This window comes from Coenobita brevimanus, chromosome 101 (genome assembly GCF_032717465.1).
Source record: "Coenobita brevimanus isolate Jiangsu-jjx chromosome 101, ASM3271746v2, whole genome shotgun sequence".
NCBI lineage: Eukaryota > Metazoa > Arthropoda > Malacostraca > Decapoda > Coenobitidae > Coenobita > Coenobita brevimanus.
In genome coordinates, this window is record NC_137054.1 from 5,651,462 (window position 1) to 5,669,370 (window position 17,909).

At 45.1% G+C, this 17,909-nt stretch overlaps 1 protein-coding gene across 2 annotated transcripts in view; it reads right to left on the reverse strand.

The window, feature by feature from the left end:
• The window catches only part of LOC145415121 (solute carrier family 71 member 1), a 118,291-nt gene that overhangs the window by 23,877 nt on the left and 76,505 nt on the right, over positions 1-17,909 (reverse strand). For both annotated transcript variants that reach the window (XM_080284540.1, XM_080284539.1), the window contains exons 3-5: positions 16,743-16,805; positions 3,830-3,957; positions 1,312-1,489 (exon numbers count right to left, since the gene is read on the reverse strand). In XM_080284540.1, coding sequence (XP_080140666.1) covers positions 1,312-1,489; positions 3,830-3,957; positions 16,743-16,805 — 369 coding nt within the window. The remainder of the gene's footprint in view (positions 1-1,311; positions 1,490-3,829; positions 3,958-16,742; positions 16,806-17,909) is intronic.

Genomic DNA, 17,909 nt, shown 5'->3' on the forward strand with positions numbered 1-17,909 from the left:
GTTCGTATCAAAATACTGTCATGCAACGACTTTTTTACTTCCATGCTCACTTTTCTAATTCTTATCACTGCTTGCAAAGAACCAGCAACCTTTCTTCCTTCTTGCACCCTTTCAAGCACTTCATTTTCCAAACTCCCATCCTTATTCATCACATTATCCAAGTAATTAAATGCACTCACATTTTCCATTTCCTCATCAACCAACCTCACTGTGCATTCAGTGACTTCATTTCTCTCAATGACCATAACTTTACTCTTCCCTACATTCGCCTTTAGATTCCGTTTCTTACACACACTCCCAAACTCATTCACTAAGCCTTGCAGTTCCCCTTCGTCTTCCCTTAACAACACGATATCATCTGCAAACTACAGTACAGGAAGTTTCCAAACGCTCCCCTCTCTCATTAGGCCCGCTCCAACATCCATTGCCCTATCTTATACCTCCTTTATAACCCCATTCATATACAGATTGAACAACCATGGAGACATGACACATCCCTGTTCTGTTTCAATCCAACATTCAGATAGAAAAATTCACTCAATTCACTATCCACACGCACTGCAGCCTTAGCACCCTCATCCATACTCTTCATCGTTCAATAACTTCCCATTTACTCCATATATTCTTAATATTTTCCACATTCCCTGTCTATCCACTCTGTCATATGCTTTCTCCAAATCCATGAAGGCCACATACAACTTCTTTCCCTACTCTAGAAACTTTTCCATTGGAGATCTATAAATGAATATCTGATCTAAACAACTTCTTCCCTTCCTAAAACCACCCTGTTCTCTTCCAACTAATTCTGTTATCATTTCCCTAACTCTGTCAATATGTATCCTACCATATACTTTTCCTATTACACTAAGAAGACAAATGTCTCCATGATTACCTCACACTTCTTTTTCCACTTTTCCTTTGTGCAGGGGAATAATTATACCCGACTTCCAATACTCCAGGACTCTACCTTCCTCCCAGGTGCAAATATACTAAATATGACCCAATTACAGTATAAACTAAGAACTGTACAGCAAATGCTCTGTATTCTGTACTGTTCTGGGCAGTGCTTACAGCAGTGTAATTCAGAGGAAGAAACTTACAGTAATCCATTCCTACACATGGAACACACAAATATACAAGTGCGCACACACACACACACACACACACACACACACACACACACACACACACACACACACACACACACACACACACACACACACACACACACACATATACACACACACACACACACACACACACACACACACACACACATCCATCAATGTCAAAGTACTCCCTGCCACTGACCTTGCCAAGATAAGCTCCAAGGGCAGGTGACATGACAAGAGAGGCAGCAAAGGTGGCTGAGACAAGACCATACGCTCCACTCCGCTCTGCCTCATCTGTCACGTCTGCCACATATGCGAACACGATGCTGAAGGTTACTGCAAACACTCCAGACATGCTGATAAGTGCGAAGTACCACCTGAAGAAAAGAGACCACAGAATTTACACATCCTGTCTTAACTGTGGCAAAAGAGCTATAATGCTGTTGAAGGTAGAATGATATTGTACACCATAATATTTTTATGAGGGAGGCTTCAGTCCAGTACTAATAAATACAGTATTAAAATACAAGAACCTCACAGCTCAACTGGGCCACTCAGCACTTGTTCAAGTTAGAGCCATCTCTGAACCATGCTTCACTTTTGAGGAAATGTTTTACAGCACTCCACAAAGCATTTGCCCAAATGAGAGCCATACCACCACCATCACTGCTCCAAACACCATCATCATCATTACAGCCACCACAGCTACCACAACCACCAGCATTATCACAGCTACCACCACCATCATCAACACCAACACCACCATCACTTCTACCACCACCACACCATCACAGCTACTACCTATCAAGACTGGCAAGAACACTCAGGCACACTGTGTGGTTTAGCCAGTTGTGGGTCACTGTGCTCGTCAAGAAAGTCTCTCAATCTGTAGACAGAGTTATGATAACAAAACAAACATAATTAAAAACACAACAGAGAGAAAAAAAAAAACAGGCCAGAAGGGAACAGAGAGCTATTGACACCACTTGGCAAATGACAAGAACAGCACTGCCTTTCAAAGTAAACATCCAAAAACACCATAACACTACCACAGTGCGTCTCAAATAGTTGTGCCAACGAGATTTATGACAATATTTGACATATGACATATTTTACTTACAAACTTGATCAATTTCATGAGCTGTTATTGAACCTTCAATCATAATTGAAGCTGACAAATATACAGATAACACTGAGGCGGCAAAGCCCCCCCCCTCCAGAAATTACGGCCCTGTATGGCCTGGCAAAAATCAACAATACCATCTCAACTCTCAAATTTACAACAACCCCATGCATTTTCTCTACAAAACATCTTGACTCCTGAATAGGGAAGAATGACTTGCTACGGTAAGTGAAAAGTATTCCTATGCTGATTAACAGCTTTATAGTGAAAAATGTGTTGAGTGAAAGTGTGGTAAACAAGGAACTACCTGTGTCTGTAGCAATGAAGGGGTTAACAAGATGATCATATATAGCCAAAATTCCCCCAGCTGAATACTGTAACATTACCTGGACATGCCTATATAGAACAAAATAATCAAGCAATTTCTACACTGATGATAATATATTGTAGTACTCTGCTTCACAAATGAAAACAGAATACAGTATAGTAATACTGCTGAGATTCCCAGTTCAAATGAATTATATCCAAACCATTTTCCAAATTTCAGGCTGCATTAAGGCAGTTACACATACTGTTATGTAAATAAGGAAAACAATTGTACTCATAAAGAAGAAGTTGCTTCTCGAGTTTTAAATACTTTAAGGATGGATGAGACAATTTAAGGATTTATCTCTTGCTTGACATGACTGTATTGTGATACCAACTCTGAAGTATGGAAGCAAAGCTTGGACATTGTTGGAGGGACACAAGAGTGAGAGCAGTGGAAATGAGTTATCTGAGAGGAGCCTGTGGAGTCACATGGAGAGACAGACTGACAAATGAGGATGTGAAGGTGCGTTGTGGTGTGGATGTGGATGTGATAGGAAGCATTAGGAGAAACACAATGAGGTGGTTTGGCCATGTGGCGAGGATGGAGGGTGAGACTGACAAGGAGAGTGTATGTGAGAGAGGTGGAGAGGGAGAGAGGGAGGGGAAGGCCAAGGAAGAGATGGAGGGAAGAGGTATATGAGAGAGGAGGGTGTGAAATGGGAGCAGGGCAGTGAATTGACGGGGGACAGGGTGACGTGGAGGCAATTTGTTTGTGGTCATCCCATATAAGGGATTAAGGCGTCTGGCAATAGATAGATAGATAGATAGATAGATCTCTTGCTTGTTGTTCTTGCTACCAACAGAACCTAAATGATTACTGGTATGCTCGAAGTTACCAGTTGAATGGAGTAAAGCAATAACTAGTATCTCCTCACCAAATAAAGTCATGTTATATTGCATGCCAATGTCATTCTTCCCCATCATCTCACTGTAAACTCACCCTCACTCTCACCCACTTTTGGCACTTGCCTTGCCTTAGAGTGAATGAGACATTCATTGACCTTGGCTATGTCTTCTGAAAGGTGACTGGTTATTATTCTTGAGTGCATAGTTCAAAGTTCACATTTTTCTGCAAACACTTCACATTTTATACAAGTAATATTTCTTAAAAAAAAGATTTTTATAATATATAGTATGCAACAATGTTCCATCAGCCTAAAATATTCATAATTTAAACTCTCTCTCTCTCTCTCTCTCCTCCAGTAAAATGCCTGTAATCACTGACCATGTGTTGATCTTCATGAAGGGGATAGGAAGGCATGTGAAGAAGACAGTGATGAAAAGGAAGAACTTCCGCCCCCACAGGTCTGACAGTGCTCCAATTAGCGGTGCACTCAGGAACGACAGCAGACCCTGTGAAAGAAGCAAGAGTTGAATGTATATACAACAGCATAACATTATTTGGGCATTCCTTACAGTGTCCATAAGCAAAATACATGTGTTAATACTGAAGCATGCAGAGATATGGTAATTCTTAAACCAATTTTATGCTTGTATCACTCCAAATAAAACATACTGTAAAAGAAGGTTGTGCAGTACATAGATTCAATAATTAAATTTTCCACAGTAAACCGAGTTGACTAAAAGTCTGTTAAAAAAAAAAAAAAAAAGTTCAACCTATGCAGCTTTCTATGAAAAAAAGAGGGGGAGGGGGACTTATAGGAAACACAGACCCAAGCTTTTCAGTGCCTTGGCTTTTAAGTACAGTTGTGATGAAATTAATATGGCATATTAAGTTATATATAAGTTCAGTATTTCACCAAATTAAAAATAAAAACATTTAGTTATAACACATTATCACACATCAGTACAATAGTAGCTCCCTCCCCCCCCCAAATAAGGCTGAATACACAGTCTTGTTGCTGTTGTGGCCCCAGACTTATCTGGATGTGAACATATTGCATTGTTGTGGTCCTCCCGACCTACATAATATAACAATTAAATCAAGCAGTTTATTCTTCACTAACTTCACTAACTTAAACCAACTCAGCAACATCACTCAATGATTCACATTCCAGTATCCTCCCTCTCTGTACAGTAGTTTGTTATAGTTCATTCTAGCTCCATACCTCACTCCCTGAAGTTCAATCTCACATCATACTTCACTACTCTATCTGCTTTCATTCCTTCCTCACTAGGCAATTCATTATCACAAACACTTCAAAGCTAACACTCCCTACTCATTCTCACTCTTAATTTACAACACACTCCTTGTTCACTCGCTCTTGATTTACAACACATTCCTTGCTCATTCTCACTCTCAATATACAACTTGCTTCTTGCTCACTCGCACTCTCCATTAACAACACTCCTTGTTCACTCCTGCTGTGCACCCTATTCCTACTCTAACACTCCACAACTAACGCTCCCTGCTCACTCAAGCAAACTCAATATAAACAGTATGGACTCTACATGGATTCATAATTTCAGCATACAAAATTCTGGTACTGAAAACTGGTGTGCTACATACAACTGCTGTATACTGATCAGTACAGCAATGAATATCTTACAATCTACAATTCCTACTACTCTTCAGTTCATGTCAGGAGCTGAATGCAGTACAGTATATATTTTACTAGTCTTCACACATTCACACCGTACAGTGTTCCAGTTTTAAAATGTTTACAAGACTTGAAATCAACTACTGGTAAAGTCTCCAATATGAATAACATTAAGCAATACTGACTGCCTATACACTAGTCACTCATTACACATGGACTGTTGTTAAGTTCTCAAAGTAAACATTGACTATGAGCTTCAGGGAAAGTTTAAATGCTCCTAAGGCTAATCAAGTCTAATCAGCTTAAAGATTACACACTGCTGAATCCTCATAAGCCCACCTGCACTATCTCTGTTTATCAGCCTAGAGATAAGAGTGGTCTGAGGCACAGTCATCCACCCAACCTTCATAACCCCACTTACCAGACACCCACTCACCCACCTCTTGACCCTTCCACTGATTAGCCCACTCCTCCACCCCAACAATGCCATCCCCACCCAACCCCTCACAGTCCAACAGCTCTCTCAAAGATATATTGCATCTAGTTACTAAGGCCCCAGTCACACTGCAGGTACAACTTATCACAAACCACCCACGACCTGCAAGTTGCGGGTGGTTTTGGTGAGGTTTACGACTGGTCTTCATACATCTCGGTCTATGTGCAGGCCACCATGGCGACCAAAAAATTGTCACGAGGTTTTTCGTGCTGCACGAAAAACCTAGCCGTGACCACCAATGTCGTGGCACGGAAGCCGCCTGGTGGGCGGCTGGACTGCGTCTGGCTGGCTTACAGACTGCGACTGGTCGGCGACACCTGATTTTTAAGCGGTGGTTGCCATCCGGACGGAGGCCGGTCACCGACCACTCAGTGCGGTGGCCATCCGCACTCCGTCATGGCGACGACTGGACTGCGGCGGCGGCCGTCCACAAGCCTCCTGTTCGGGGTGGTGGTTGAAGTCCAGCCGCCGTCCAGCCGACGATTGGTCAAGCGACAGGTGGTGGGCTGGACCAAGACCAGCCACCGGCCAATCTGCGGCTGGTGTTGGTCTAGTGGCGGCCTAGAGGTCACAGTCTAAACTGCAACAGGATGCAGACCGGCCGCCGTTTGTTGGCGGCCTGCCGATTACCGGCCGGCCACCCGTCGGTGTCTTGACCTGTGTGTACCTGGCCATGGTCACCATTCGGCCGCCCACTGGATGGACACTGGACGATCACCAGTAGCCGATCAGTGGCATGACTGCTCGAAGATCTCTGTGGTCGGGGACTGGTTTCGCAATGTTCAGGTTTGCGACAAGTTGTACCTGCAGTGTGACTGGGGCATAAGTAGCCTACTCTCAAGGGCAAAAGTTCATTACCATTCCACTTGGCATACTGCACACTTAGGGAATGTTCGACACTTTCCTCCCTGACACATCATATTAGATAATTATCAACAGTATGAGCAGAAAAACATAACAAGTTCCTTAGTTTAAAATTAACCGCCAAAAGGGGAGAGTGACAAGTAAAAGAGGTGAAATCTTTGGTAAACTTTTGTCCCCAACTATACTCTTCGCCAACTCTTATACCCGACTCCTTAGTTGTTCACTCTGCATCTAACTACCTACCTTCACTCCTCCTTCACATTTACTATTCCTTTTCACAACCACTCCACGGCAACCACTCTCTGTTCACTCTCATTCTCACCTTAAACCCAACAACCCTTGCTCACTCCGAGTGCATACCCTACACTGACTTGCTCATACTCTCACTCCCTAACAAACATCAGCTGATCACTTCAACTTCCACTCTATTCCCACACAACCAACACTTTGCTCGATCACAACATAAACCCCACTCCTACTTCCCAATGAGTGCGCCCAAGCGCAAGCACGCACGCGCGCGGGCACGCACGCACGCACGCGCACACACACACACACACACACACACACACACACACACACACACACACACACACACACTCTCTCTCTCTCTCTCTCTCTCTCTCTCTCTCTCTCTCTCTCTCCCCCTCCCCTTGTTAAATCATAGCTATTCTACATCCCTCACACTGTCGTCACTCCCACTCCGACCCCCACTCCCACCATCACTTGGCAACCAACACTCCTTGCTAACACTCTACATCCTTTCTCACTCATTTTCTACATCCCCACTGCGTTTCCCTTCCTTACTTTTAAACTTAGTTAACAACCAATATTCTCTGCTAAATCATACCCTACATGTTTTCGCACTCCCTCACTACAACCTCGTTTCCTCTGCACAACCTTACAACTTAGCTCTGTCATAATCTACAGTACCTCGTACGAACTCTCGACATTCCCACTCCCACTACTACCGCTACTCTCACCTTACAACCACCACTCCTACCTAGATGATACTCTACATTCCCGTACCTACTTAAAAAATACTCTGCACATCCCCACCTAGCTACATAATACTCTACATCCCCCATATATCTTCATAATACACTGCATCTTCCACCTAGCTGTATTAAACTCTGCATTCCCCACTAGTTCTGTAATACTCTCCACCCCACACCAAGCTTTTTAACACTCTACATCCTAGCTTTACAATACTCCACATCCCCCACTTAGCTGTATATTAATCTTCATCCCCTACCTATCTAAACAATCTACCTCTCCTCACAGCTCTCTACATTCCCACTCCCAGCCGAAACCTAATCACGCCATGGTTTCTTCTGTGTACTGTGTGGTGGCCTGGTTCCCATTAGCCCGCTACTGCAGTGAGGCCGGGGATGGAGAAACTGGTGGGGAGGGGGAGGGAAACTGAATGGGGTGGGGAGAGGCTGGGGAGTGGGAATAGCCTACTGGACGGGGAGGGGAGGTACGGAGAAAATGGGGATGGGAGGCGGCTGGATGGGGGTACAGAATGGAGTGTGGATAACAGAGAAGTGGAGAAAGGTGACTGAAGGAAGGAATGGAGGAGAGTGAATAATGGAGGGGATGGATGGATATATATATTAATGGACAGAGGTTTAATACGAAAGGAAAAGAGTGACAAAGAGGGAGTATGGAGGAAGGGATGGAGAAGTAAATAATGAGAGGATGAGAGAAGATGAATGACCAAATGAATAAAGAAGGATGAATGGGTGAAGACAGAAGTAACGGAGGAAGGTGAAGAATTGAATGACCGGAAGACTAGGATAAATAAAAAAGAATAAATGAGGACGTGTATTCTACGTGGTAAGGAAAGATTGCCAAAGCTGTACAGTATTGCAAAAAGTGGGAAAATGAATGTGAGAGAGAGAGAGAGAGAGAGAGAGAGAGAGAGAATGAAACAGGCAGAAGTAAATAATAAGTAAAGTGTAAAGAAAAGAAAAAAGGAGTGAGAGAAAGGAACAGGGCAATTCAAGCGAGCTGGAGTGATATCAGGGAGGGATAGCAGGAGAATCTAAGAGAGTAATGAAGGAGTGAGGGAAGGGGATTTAAGAAAATAATGAGGAAGGGATAAGGAAACGATAAATAGGAAAGAGGAAAGGATTGAGGATAAGATATGAGCAGGGAAAGAGGAGAAACTTGAGAAGGGAAAAGGAATGAGAAGCATGATAAACAAAGTGAGAAAGGGATAAACAAACTGTGAAGAAATTGTAAAGAATAAAGTGAATGAAAGGAGGCTGAAAAATTATGGGCGAAAAGGACTGAGGGAAGTATGAGAAATGGACTGATGAATTATGGAGGCATGGGAATTACAAACACATGTGAAAAAGGGATACACTAAATCTGGAGGAAAGGGAATCAGGAAACTCAAATAAAATGAGAAAAAAAGAGATGAAAGGATGCTACAGGTAAAGGGAAAGAGTTACTTGCTGTTGTAAAGAGAAGGAGAGGGATGTCGTTGCTAGTATAATCATCATCATCATCATCATCATTATTGCTATTATTATTATTATTATTGTTATTATTATTGTTGCTGTTGTTGTTATTGCTGCTGCTGTTGTTCGCTGTTGTTGTTGTTCTAGTAACCCTATATGGACGTGAAAAAGATGGAGAAACACTAACAAGCTACTTTAAGAGTCACCTTCAAGGAGCAGAAAGAGAGAGGAGGAAGGTACGAAAAGAGAGAATGGGATACGAAGAGAGAGGAAGAGAGGAACAGCTAGGAAGAGAGATGAGGGAACCAGGTGGGGAGAGAGGTAGGGAGAGAGGGAAGGAGGGGGAGGGGGGAGGGGGGAGAGGTAAGAGGAGGAAAACGGCGTGGAGACAGAGACAGAAGGGGAAAAGAGGGAAAAGTGGGAGGAAAGTGCGCGCGAGAGAGAGGGAGAGGGGGTGGGGAAAAATCATTATGAAAAAGATATAAAAAGAAAAAAAAATGAGGAGGGGTGAGGCTACGCTACCGATGCAATTACGTGGTCATGTAAGGTGCGGAGTACTTCCCCTCCAGGAGTCAAGGTCACGTCACCAGGATGCTCTCATATCATGTCACTTGCTTCTTTCATTGGCTTTCTTTATATTTTTTTCTTTCTTCACATTATGTTTTCCTTTTGTTTCTTTATTGCCTGTTTATGTATTTTTTTTTTTTCTCTCTCTCTCTGCCACCATAATTTCCTCCATTAAGGAGAGTGACCTACATTCTCGATAATAAAGGCATCTGTTTCTAGTTTTTTTTTCCCCTTCATTGGTTATAGGTTTGCTCTCTCTCTCTCTCTCTCTCTCTCTCTCTCTCTCTCTCTCTCTCTCTCTCTCTCTCTCTCTCTCTCTCTCTCTCTCTCTCTCTCTCTCTCACCCGTTCCCTCTTCTTGCTTTGACCTCTGCCTCACACCCCTCTCCCTCTCTCCTGCACCTCTCATTCATACCTCCTTTTCTTCTTCTCTCACTGTCTTCCAGCTACTGTGTTTAACTTCCTCCCTCCCTCCCTCAGTCTTCTCTCTCTCCTTCCCTCCCTCCCTCCCTCAGTCTTCTCTCTCTCCTTACCTCCCTCCCCCTCTACCTCTTCCCTCCCTCCCTCAGTCTCCTCTCTCTCCTTACCTCCCTCCTTCGTTCTTTCCTTCCTTCCTTCCTTCCTTCCTTCGCTCTCAACCAATTTCTCCTAACATTACTTTCTCATTTCCCTCCCTCCCTCTGTCTTACTCCATGCTCTTCACTCGTACGGTACTTTCCTATCCAGTCTCTTCCTCTCTCTCTCCCGTTCTTCATTCAGTCAGTCAGTCAGTCATTCATTCATTCTTCTCGCTTCATCTTCTTACAACACACTTTCCCACTCGCTCTCTGCCGCCTTCTACCAGTCTACTTTCCTTCCTTTTTTCTTTCTTTTTCTTCCTTTCTTCCTCCTCTCAGCTTTCACTTACTATACCTACCCATTCTCTTCCTCTCATACCATATTCATTCATTCATTCATCCATTCTGGACGCCATTCATTCATTCAGTCATCATTCATTCATTCCAGCATTCATACATTCACTCCTCCACACTATAATGCAGACCTTCAGTATTTGCTGAGTTTTTTTTTTCTTCTTTCTTCACTCTTTCACTGTACAATTTTGTGTCCTTTCTTCATTTTTTCATCAACTTTCCTCACTCTTACGGAGATACCCCTAATCATCTTTATATCTCTATCTATCTATATCCATCTACAGACAGACAGACATAGATAGATAGATAGACAGATACAGATAAATAGATACAGACAGATAGGTAGACTGATACAGATGGACAGACAGATAGATAGATAGATAGATAGATAACCTGACTGACAGATACAGATGGATAGATAGATAGATAGATAGATAGATAGACAGATAGATAACGGTTTTATGTGGTCAAATGTCAAACCATACAAGCACAAATTATGGGATATGTACTTGTATATTCACTATCATCATGGCAATTTGCACAGTTGTTGATGTCGCTGTTGCTGCTTAACCCCGGTTTGTCTGGCTGAGCAGACCCGTCGACCACTAGTGAGCAACTGCTTCTGTGAGGCCGTCCTAAAGGTACAGTACAATACATACACCGTACAGGGATCCGGTGCCCCCATACAGAAGACAGCACCTCGGTAAAGTCGGATCAAGGTTCTTCCCACGGCAAGGGGCAGGGAAATATTAGGAAATTTGGCTCCCGGGTGGACGCCACTACTGATCCACCCAGGGTGCACAGCGTCACATCGTGTAGGCTCCTCGTCAATGCCTTGCACAGAAGTATGTCGGTGTACTGCAGTTGTGTAGGTACCATCCTGCACTCCCTTGGGAATGTTAGCAATCTATTATGCATTCACTCATTCACTCACTCATTTATTCATTCCACTCTTCCCTCCACCTTAATTACCTTGCTCTCGAACTCAAAGCACAAATACCACAGCCAATCCAACATGAACAAACGGACTTGCAAGGGCCAATAGGTATGCTGCTGTTTGCTTTCCTTTGTACTCCACTCTCTCTCTCTCTCTCTCTCTCTCTCTCTCTCTCTCTCTCTCTCTCTCTCTCACCTGGCCCCCGCCCTCTCTCATACGATTTCCCCTCCTCACACCCTCCCAGTCCTTTCTCTTTCACCCTCACCCACCTGCTCTCCCTCTCTCTCTAACCCAATTTCCCCCCTCCACCCACTTCCTCTCCCACTCTCACTCAGCCTTTCTTCCCTATCTCCCTCTTTCATATCCCCTCTGCCTCTACTACATTCTCCTATCCCCCCCTCTTTCTCTTTCACCTAATTTCCCCTTCCTCTCCCTCCCCTCATTTTTCATTCAGTTTCCCTTCCCCCCTCTTTCGTGTAGTTCCTCTCCCTCTTACACATCCCCTATTTCTCATTCTCTCTCTTCACTCTCTTCCCCTGCCTGCCTGCCTGCCTATGTTTCCCCTCCCTCCCATCCATTCCCCATCCCTCTCATTTACTCTCCCTTCTTCTCTTTCCCCTACCGCTCCTCCCCCCGGTCCCCGTTTCTCATTCATCTTGCTCTTCCCCCACTTTCCTGTCTTCCTCTCCCTCTTCCCCTCTCCTCCTCACCTATTTCCTCTCATTTTCTCACCCAGCTCCCTCTTTCTCTCTCCTTCCCTGTTTCTCGTTCATCTCCCTCTCCCCCTCCCTGCCTGCTTGCCTGCCTGCCTGCCTCCCCACTACTGTTAAAGCTGCCCTGCTGCCTCACCCTCCTCCACCAACTCGCGCAGGCAGAGGACAAGGCAGGCAGGGTGTGGGAGGGGGAGAGAGGAAGGAAGGAAAGGGTAAGGAAGAATAAAGAATGAACGAGAAAGGGAAGAAAGGGGACAGGGGAAATGCAGGGCAGGGGAGGACGGGATTGGAATGGGAAAGAGGGGGGGGGAGGGGATTAATACGGAAGAAAAGAGGAAATGGAAAGAGAGTAGCAAAAAAAGAGATGGAAAGTAGTAGAAAGAGATGGCTGGACGGAGTAAACAGAAGTATTGTACATAGGAAGTACTGAGAAGAAAAGGCCTATAGACCCATAATGACGCTGTCTTTTGGGAAACAACTATTTCTACTATGGATCTAACCAACATGTGTGAGAAAAGGAAAGAAAAGGAGGAGGTAGAAAGATGAGGGGAAGGGGAGAGGAGAGAAAATGGAGATGATGGAGGGAAGGAAGACAGGAGAAAGAGGAGATGGGGGAAGGGTGGGAAAGGAGAGGTGGGAGGGAGGAAGGGAGAGAGAGTGCCAGGAAGAGGAGAGGCAGAAGGGAGGCCAGGGACAGAGATGTGGGAAGAGTGGAAGAGAAAACGAAGACAGCAGGGTAGGAGGACAAGACGAGAGATGGCAAGGGGGAGGGAGGGCAAGAAAGCAGAAAGGGAGGAAGGAAACAAATACGAATGTACTACACGCAGGAGCTTCACAGTCCTTTAATAAATGCTCTGGGTGTGGTGTGGTGTGAGAGGGTGGTATGTGTTGTATGGTGTGGTGTGAGAGGGTGGTATGTGTGTTGTATGGTGTGGTGTGAGAGGGTGGTATGTGTGTTGTGTGGTGTGGTGTGAGAGGGTGGTATGTGTGTTGTGTGGTGTGGGGTGAGAGGGTGGTATGTGTGTTGTGTGGTGTGGTGTGAGAGGGTGGTATGTGTGTTGTGTGGTGTGGTGTGAGAGGGTGGTATGTGTGTTGTATGGTGTGGTGTGAGAGGGTGGTATGTGTGTTGTATGGTGTGGTGTGAGAGGGTGGTATGTGTGTTGTGTGGTGTGGTGTGAGAGGGTGGTATGTGTGTTGTGTGGTGTGGTGTGAGAGGGTGGTATGTGTGTTGTATGGTGTGGGGTGAGAGGGTGGTATGTGTGTTGTGTGGTGTGGTGTGAGTGGGTGGTATGTGTGTTGTGTGGTGTGGTGTGAGAGGGTGGTATGTGTGTTGTATGGTGTGGGGTGAGAGGGTGGTATGTGTGTTGTGTGGTGTGGGGTGAGAGGGTGGTATGTGTGTGTGTTGTGTGGTGTGGTGTGAGAGGGTGGTATGTGTGTGTAATGTGGTATGAGAGGGTGGTATGTGTGTTGTGTGGTGTGGTGTGAGAGGGTGGTATGTGTGTTATGTGGTGTGGTGTGAGAGGGTGGTATGTGTGTGTAATGTGGTATGAGAGGGTAGTATGTGTGTTATGCAGTGTGGTGTGAGAGGGTGGTATGTGTGCTGTGTAGTGTGGTGTGGCTTCGCTTAAGTCTACAGGAATGAAGCACTTCTCGTTACAAAATCAAAATCGTTAGTGAAAGACATACAAACACAGCAGTTCCTGGAGATGTTCCCGCATCTAAAAAAGGGGAGTGGAGAGCGAGGATGGATGTGACAGGGAGGAAAGGATCCGAGGCACAATGGGGTGGAAAGAGGGAGAGACGAAAACGATAGGTAACAGGGAAAAGAGAGAGAGGCGAGAAAATCAGAGGGAGAGAAGGGAGACGGAGGAAGAGAAGGGAGCAAACGAGGAAACAGAGAGAGGGAGGGAGGGAGAGTAAGAAGGGTAGAGTAGGAGAGAAGGGATGTCGTGGAGGTAGAAATGGATTATGCAAGGTGGTGGGAAGCAGGAAGAAGGGAAGGAGGGAGGGAGAGAAGACAGGTGGAGAAAGGAGGTGGGAGGGAGTGTAGAAAAGGCATTAAGTGGGGGGCAGAAAAGGTAGAGGAAGTTGGAGTGAGGGAGGTAAAAGGAGAAGGAAGAGGAGACGGGAGAAAAGGGAGATAACAGGGAGGAGGGAAGGAAATCAGGGTGAGGGTAGCTGAGAGGAAATTAATAATCTCTCTTATTTACGGAGAATTAGAACAGCTGAATAAAACCGTCTGGCGGGAGTGATAATACCAAAGGGAAATAAGACCACAGTGGAAGGGATAATGAGATGGTTTTTTAAAGAGAGGGAGGGAGGGAGAGGTGATTAGCGGAGAGGGTTAATGGAGGGAGAGAAGGAAGGAAGGAGAGAGAGGGAGGTGAGAGGGAGGTGATTATTGGAAGGAAGGCTATAGGGGAAGGAACTAAGACTGTGTGTGTGTGTGTGTGTGTGTGTGTGTGTGTGTGTGCGTGTGTGCGTGTGTGCGTGCGTGCGTGCGTGCGTGCGTGCGTGCGTGTGTGTGTGTGTGTGTGTGTGTGTGTGTGTGTGTGTGTGTGTGTGTGTGTGTGTGTGTGTGTGTGTAGAGGCAGGGAATAATGGGAGGAGGAAGGGGGGAGGGGAGGAAGGGAGGGTCGAAGAGAAAGGAGGGAGAGTGATTACATATAGAGGAATATGGGCAGAGGGAGACAATAGAGGCGGCTGGGGGAAGGGAGGGATGGGAGAGGAGGGAGAGGACAGAAGTAAAAGGGAGAGGAAGGGGGAGGAGGAGAGAGAAGGGAGAAAAAGGAAGGAAGAGAGGACAAAGGAAAAGGTGGGAGGAACAAGAGAGAAAATGATAGGAAACTGAGAAGAAAGAAACGGTACAGACTGGAAAGTTAAAGACAATACGTGATGTGAAGATGGCACACAGAGAGAGAAGAACAGGTGAAGGGGAAACAAAAGGGAAATAAAGGAGGAGGAGGAGGAGGAGGAGGAGGAGGAGGAGGAGTGAGTGAGTGAGTGAGTGAAGAGTTAGACGTGGTATAGAAGGAAAGAGGGGTGAGTTGAAAGAAAAAAAAAAAAAAACATAAAACAGGATGAAAGGCATAGTGAAAGGGGCTGGTTTAAGAAAGGAGGAAAATGGGAGAGAAGAAGACTGGGGGGAGGAGCAATGCAAGGGAAGGATAAGAAAGGGTCAGGGAGGAAAAGACAGAGGGAAAGGGAATGAAAGCGTGGAAAAGGAAGGTTTGAAAGAGTGGAAGAAAGAGGAAAGAAGACGGTGGAACGGAAAAGAAAACAGAGGGAGGAGAGAAAAGGTGGAAGGAGGAAGGAGAGAATGGGAGGGGAAAGGAGGGTGAGAGAGGAAAGAAGAGGTGAAGATAGGGAGAGGAAGGAGTGGGAAGGGAGAAGGGGTGGAAAGAGAGGGAAATTGGGGGGAGGGGGGACTAGCGTAGATTCATCAGCAGGACAGCCGCAACCTACAACCCCTCTGCAGCAGTGACCATTCTCCTTCCCTCCATTCTTCTCTACCTGTCCCTCTCTTCCTCAACCTGTTACCCTCTCCCTCCCTACCTCAGTCTCTCCATTCTTCTCTCCCTCTATCTATCTATCTATTGCCAGACGCCTCAATCCCGTTTGGGGTGGCCACAAACAAATCGCCTCCAAGTCGCCCTGTCCCCCGCCATTTCACTCCCCTGCTCCCAACTCACACACCCCTCTCTCATATACCTCTCCACCCCATCTCTCCATCTCATCCTCGGCCTCCCCCTCCCTCTTTCCCCCTCCACCTCACTCACATACACTCTCTTCGTCAGTCTTTCACCCTCCATCCTCTCCACATGGGACGATTTCAGCTCCACGCTCTTAAGTAAATGAGTAGGGTATCTTCATCATTCAAACAACTACATTTCTATCTGTATTACTATAACATTCATATCTTTTCATGTATTTATGTAAAGATTCATTCTACCTGCATCACCCTGCCCTCTCTCCCTCCCTCCTCCTCTACCTGTTCCATCCCCTTTCTCCCTCCCTATCCCACTCTCCATTCCCCCTCTTCTTTCCTCCCTACCTTCCTCTACCACTTCTTCGTTCATTTTCCTCCCCTACTCACACACTTCACACCCACAGCGTCACTACCTTTAACTCACACACTGACTCATCTCACTCCCCTTTCCTCTTTGGTGTACGACAGTAAACGCGAGTACGTGAATAAAAGGAAGCGAGTAAATCAGTAAGAGTGAAAGAAAGCGTATGAGTAACGCAAGGAGTATGTGTATATGTGAGCGAGAGGAGTAATAAGTGAGTGAATGAGTGAATATGGAGAGAGAGTGAGTAAGGGAGAGTCAGTGGGTTTAAGAATGGGTCGGTAAAATACGGTAGACTGAGTAAATGGGTTAATGAAATATGGACGAGAGAGCAGGTGTGTGTGTGTGTGTGTGTGTGTGTGTGTGTGTGTGTGTGTGTGTGTGTGTGTGTGTGTGTGTGTGTGTGTGTGTGTGTGTGTGTGTGTGTGTGTGTGTGTGTGTGTGTGTGTGTGTGTGTGTGTGTGTGTGTCTGTGTGTGTCTGTGTGTGTCTGTGTGTGTCTGTGTGTGTGTGTGTGTGTGTGTGTGTGTGTGTGTGTGTGAGAGAGAGAGAGAGAGAGAGAGAGAGAGAGAGAGAGAGAGAGAGAGAGAGAGAGAGAGAGAGAGCGTTTACTCACCTTAATGCCCACTATGAGACCATTCATGAGGAAGGTGTGGTCGGGAAAGGTCTCATTCAGGACCTGGGGGAGAAAAATTAAAGGTTAGTCTATCATCATCATCATCATCATCATCACCATCATCATCATCTACATAACTACTACCACCACCATCACCATCACCACCAGAAAAGTAACAACAACAACAATAATAGTAGTAATAAAAATAATAACACTAATGTAAACAAAAACCATGTTCTCGCTATTGTCATCATCACCATCATCATCCTACTCCAATTACATGTTCTTAACTACAGAAGAAACCCGGGAAATACAGGATACAGTAAGGTATATTCTTTCATGTCCTGTTTCGCACTATGAATCACGGAAGGAGAAGGTGACCGCAATAACAATTTCTCCATTCCTATGTCGTGGGTGGAACAAGAAAGCCTGCGTAACACAACGATAAGACGTGGCCCCATCCTTATCCAGTAGAAGGCGATTGTCAGATGAGAGATAAGCAAAAGCAAGGATAAGATGAAAAAATACATAAACACGAAAGATGATGTGATATGGCTGGATAACAAAAACATATGGAAAAAATAAAGGACGAAAAGACGGACAAATATGATACGTGACAGGAAAGATGCGAGAACTGGGAAGAGGAAAGCAGACACAGAAAAAGAATGATAAAGGTGAAAGATGTAGGCAGCATTACATGAAGTGAGTGGATGATTGTCGCCACCACCCACCACCAAAATAGATAATATAAATATATACATAAATTGTTTACTCTGCGGAACCAAGGCCACCCTTACAACTTAAATAGTAAGTCGTGGTGGCAAGAAATTCGATAAGCCTTAGTTGTCTGGTACGAATATCATATCGATCCTCCGAGCTGACTGCACTTGGTCATTAATTGAACGCTGAGGAGATCTTCACCATGTTATGAGAAAACGTGCTGTAGTCTCATGCACGCACGTGGGTACTCCTCCTTCACTTACAATATGTTCCCATGGATAAACAATATCAAACAACGGCATTAACAATTAATATCATAGCAATAATAACAATATGAAGTAAAAACGCAAAAAAGTCAAATTTTAATAAACAACAGTAAAAGTAGTTCCTATCATAACAATAAAAACAAAACACGCTGAAAAATGTAAAACAACCATGATTTGCCAA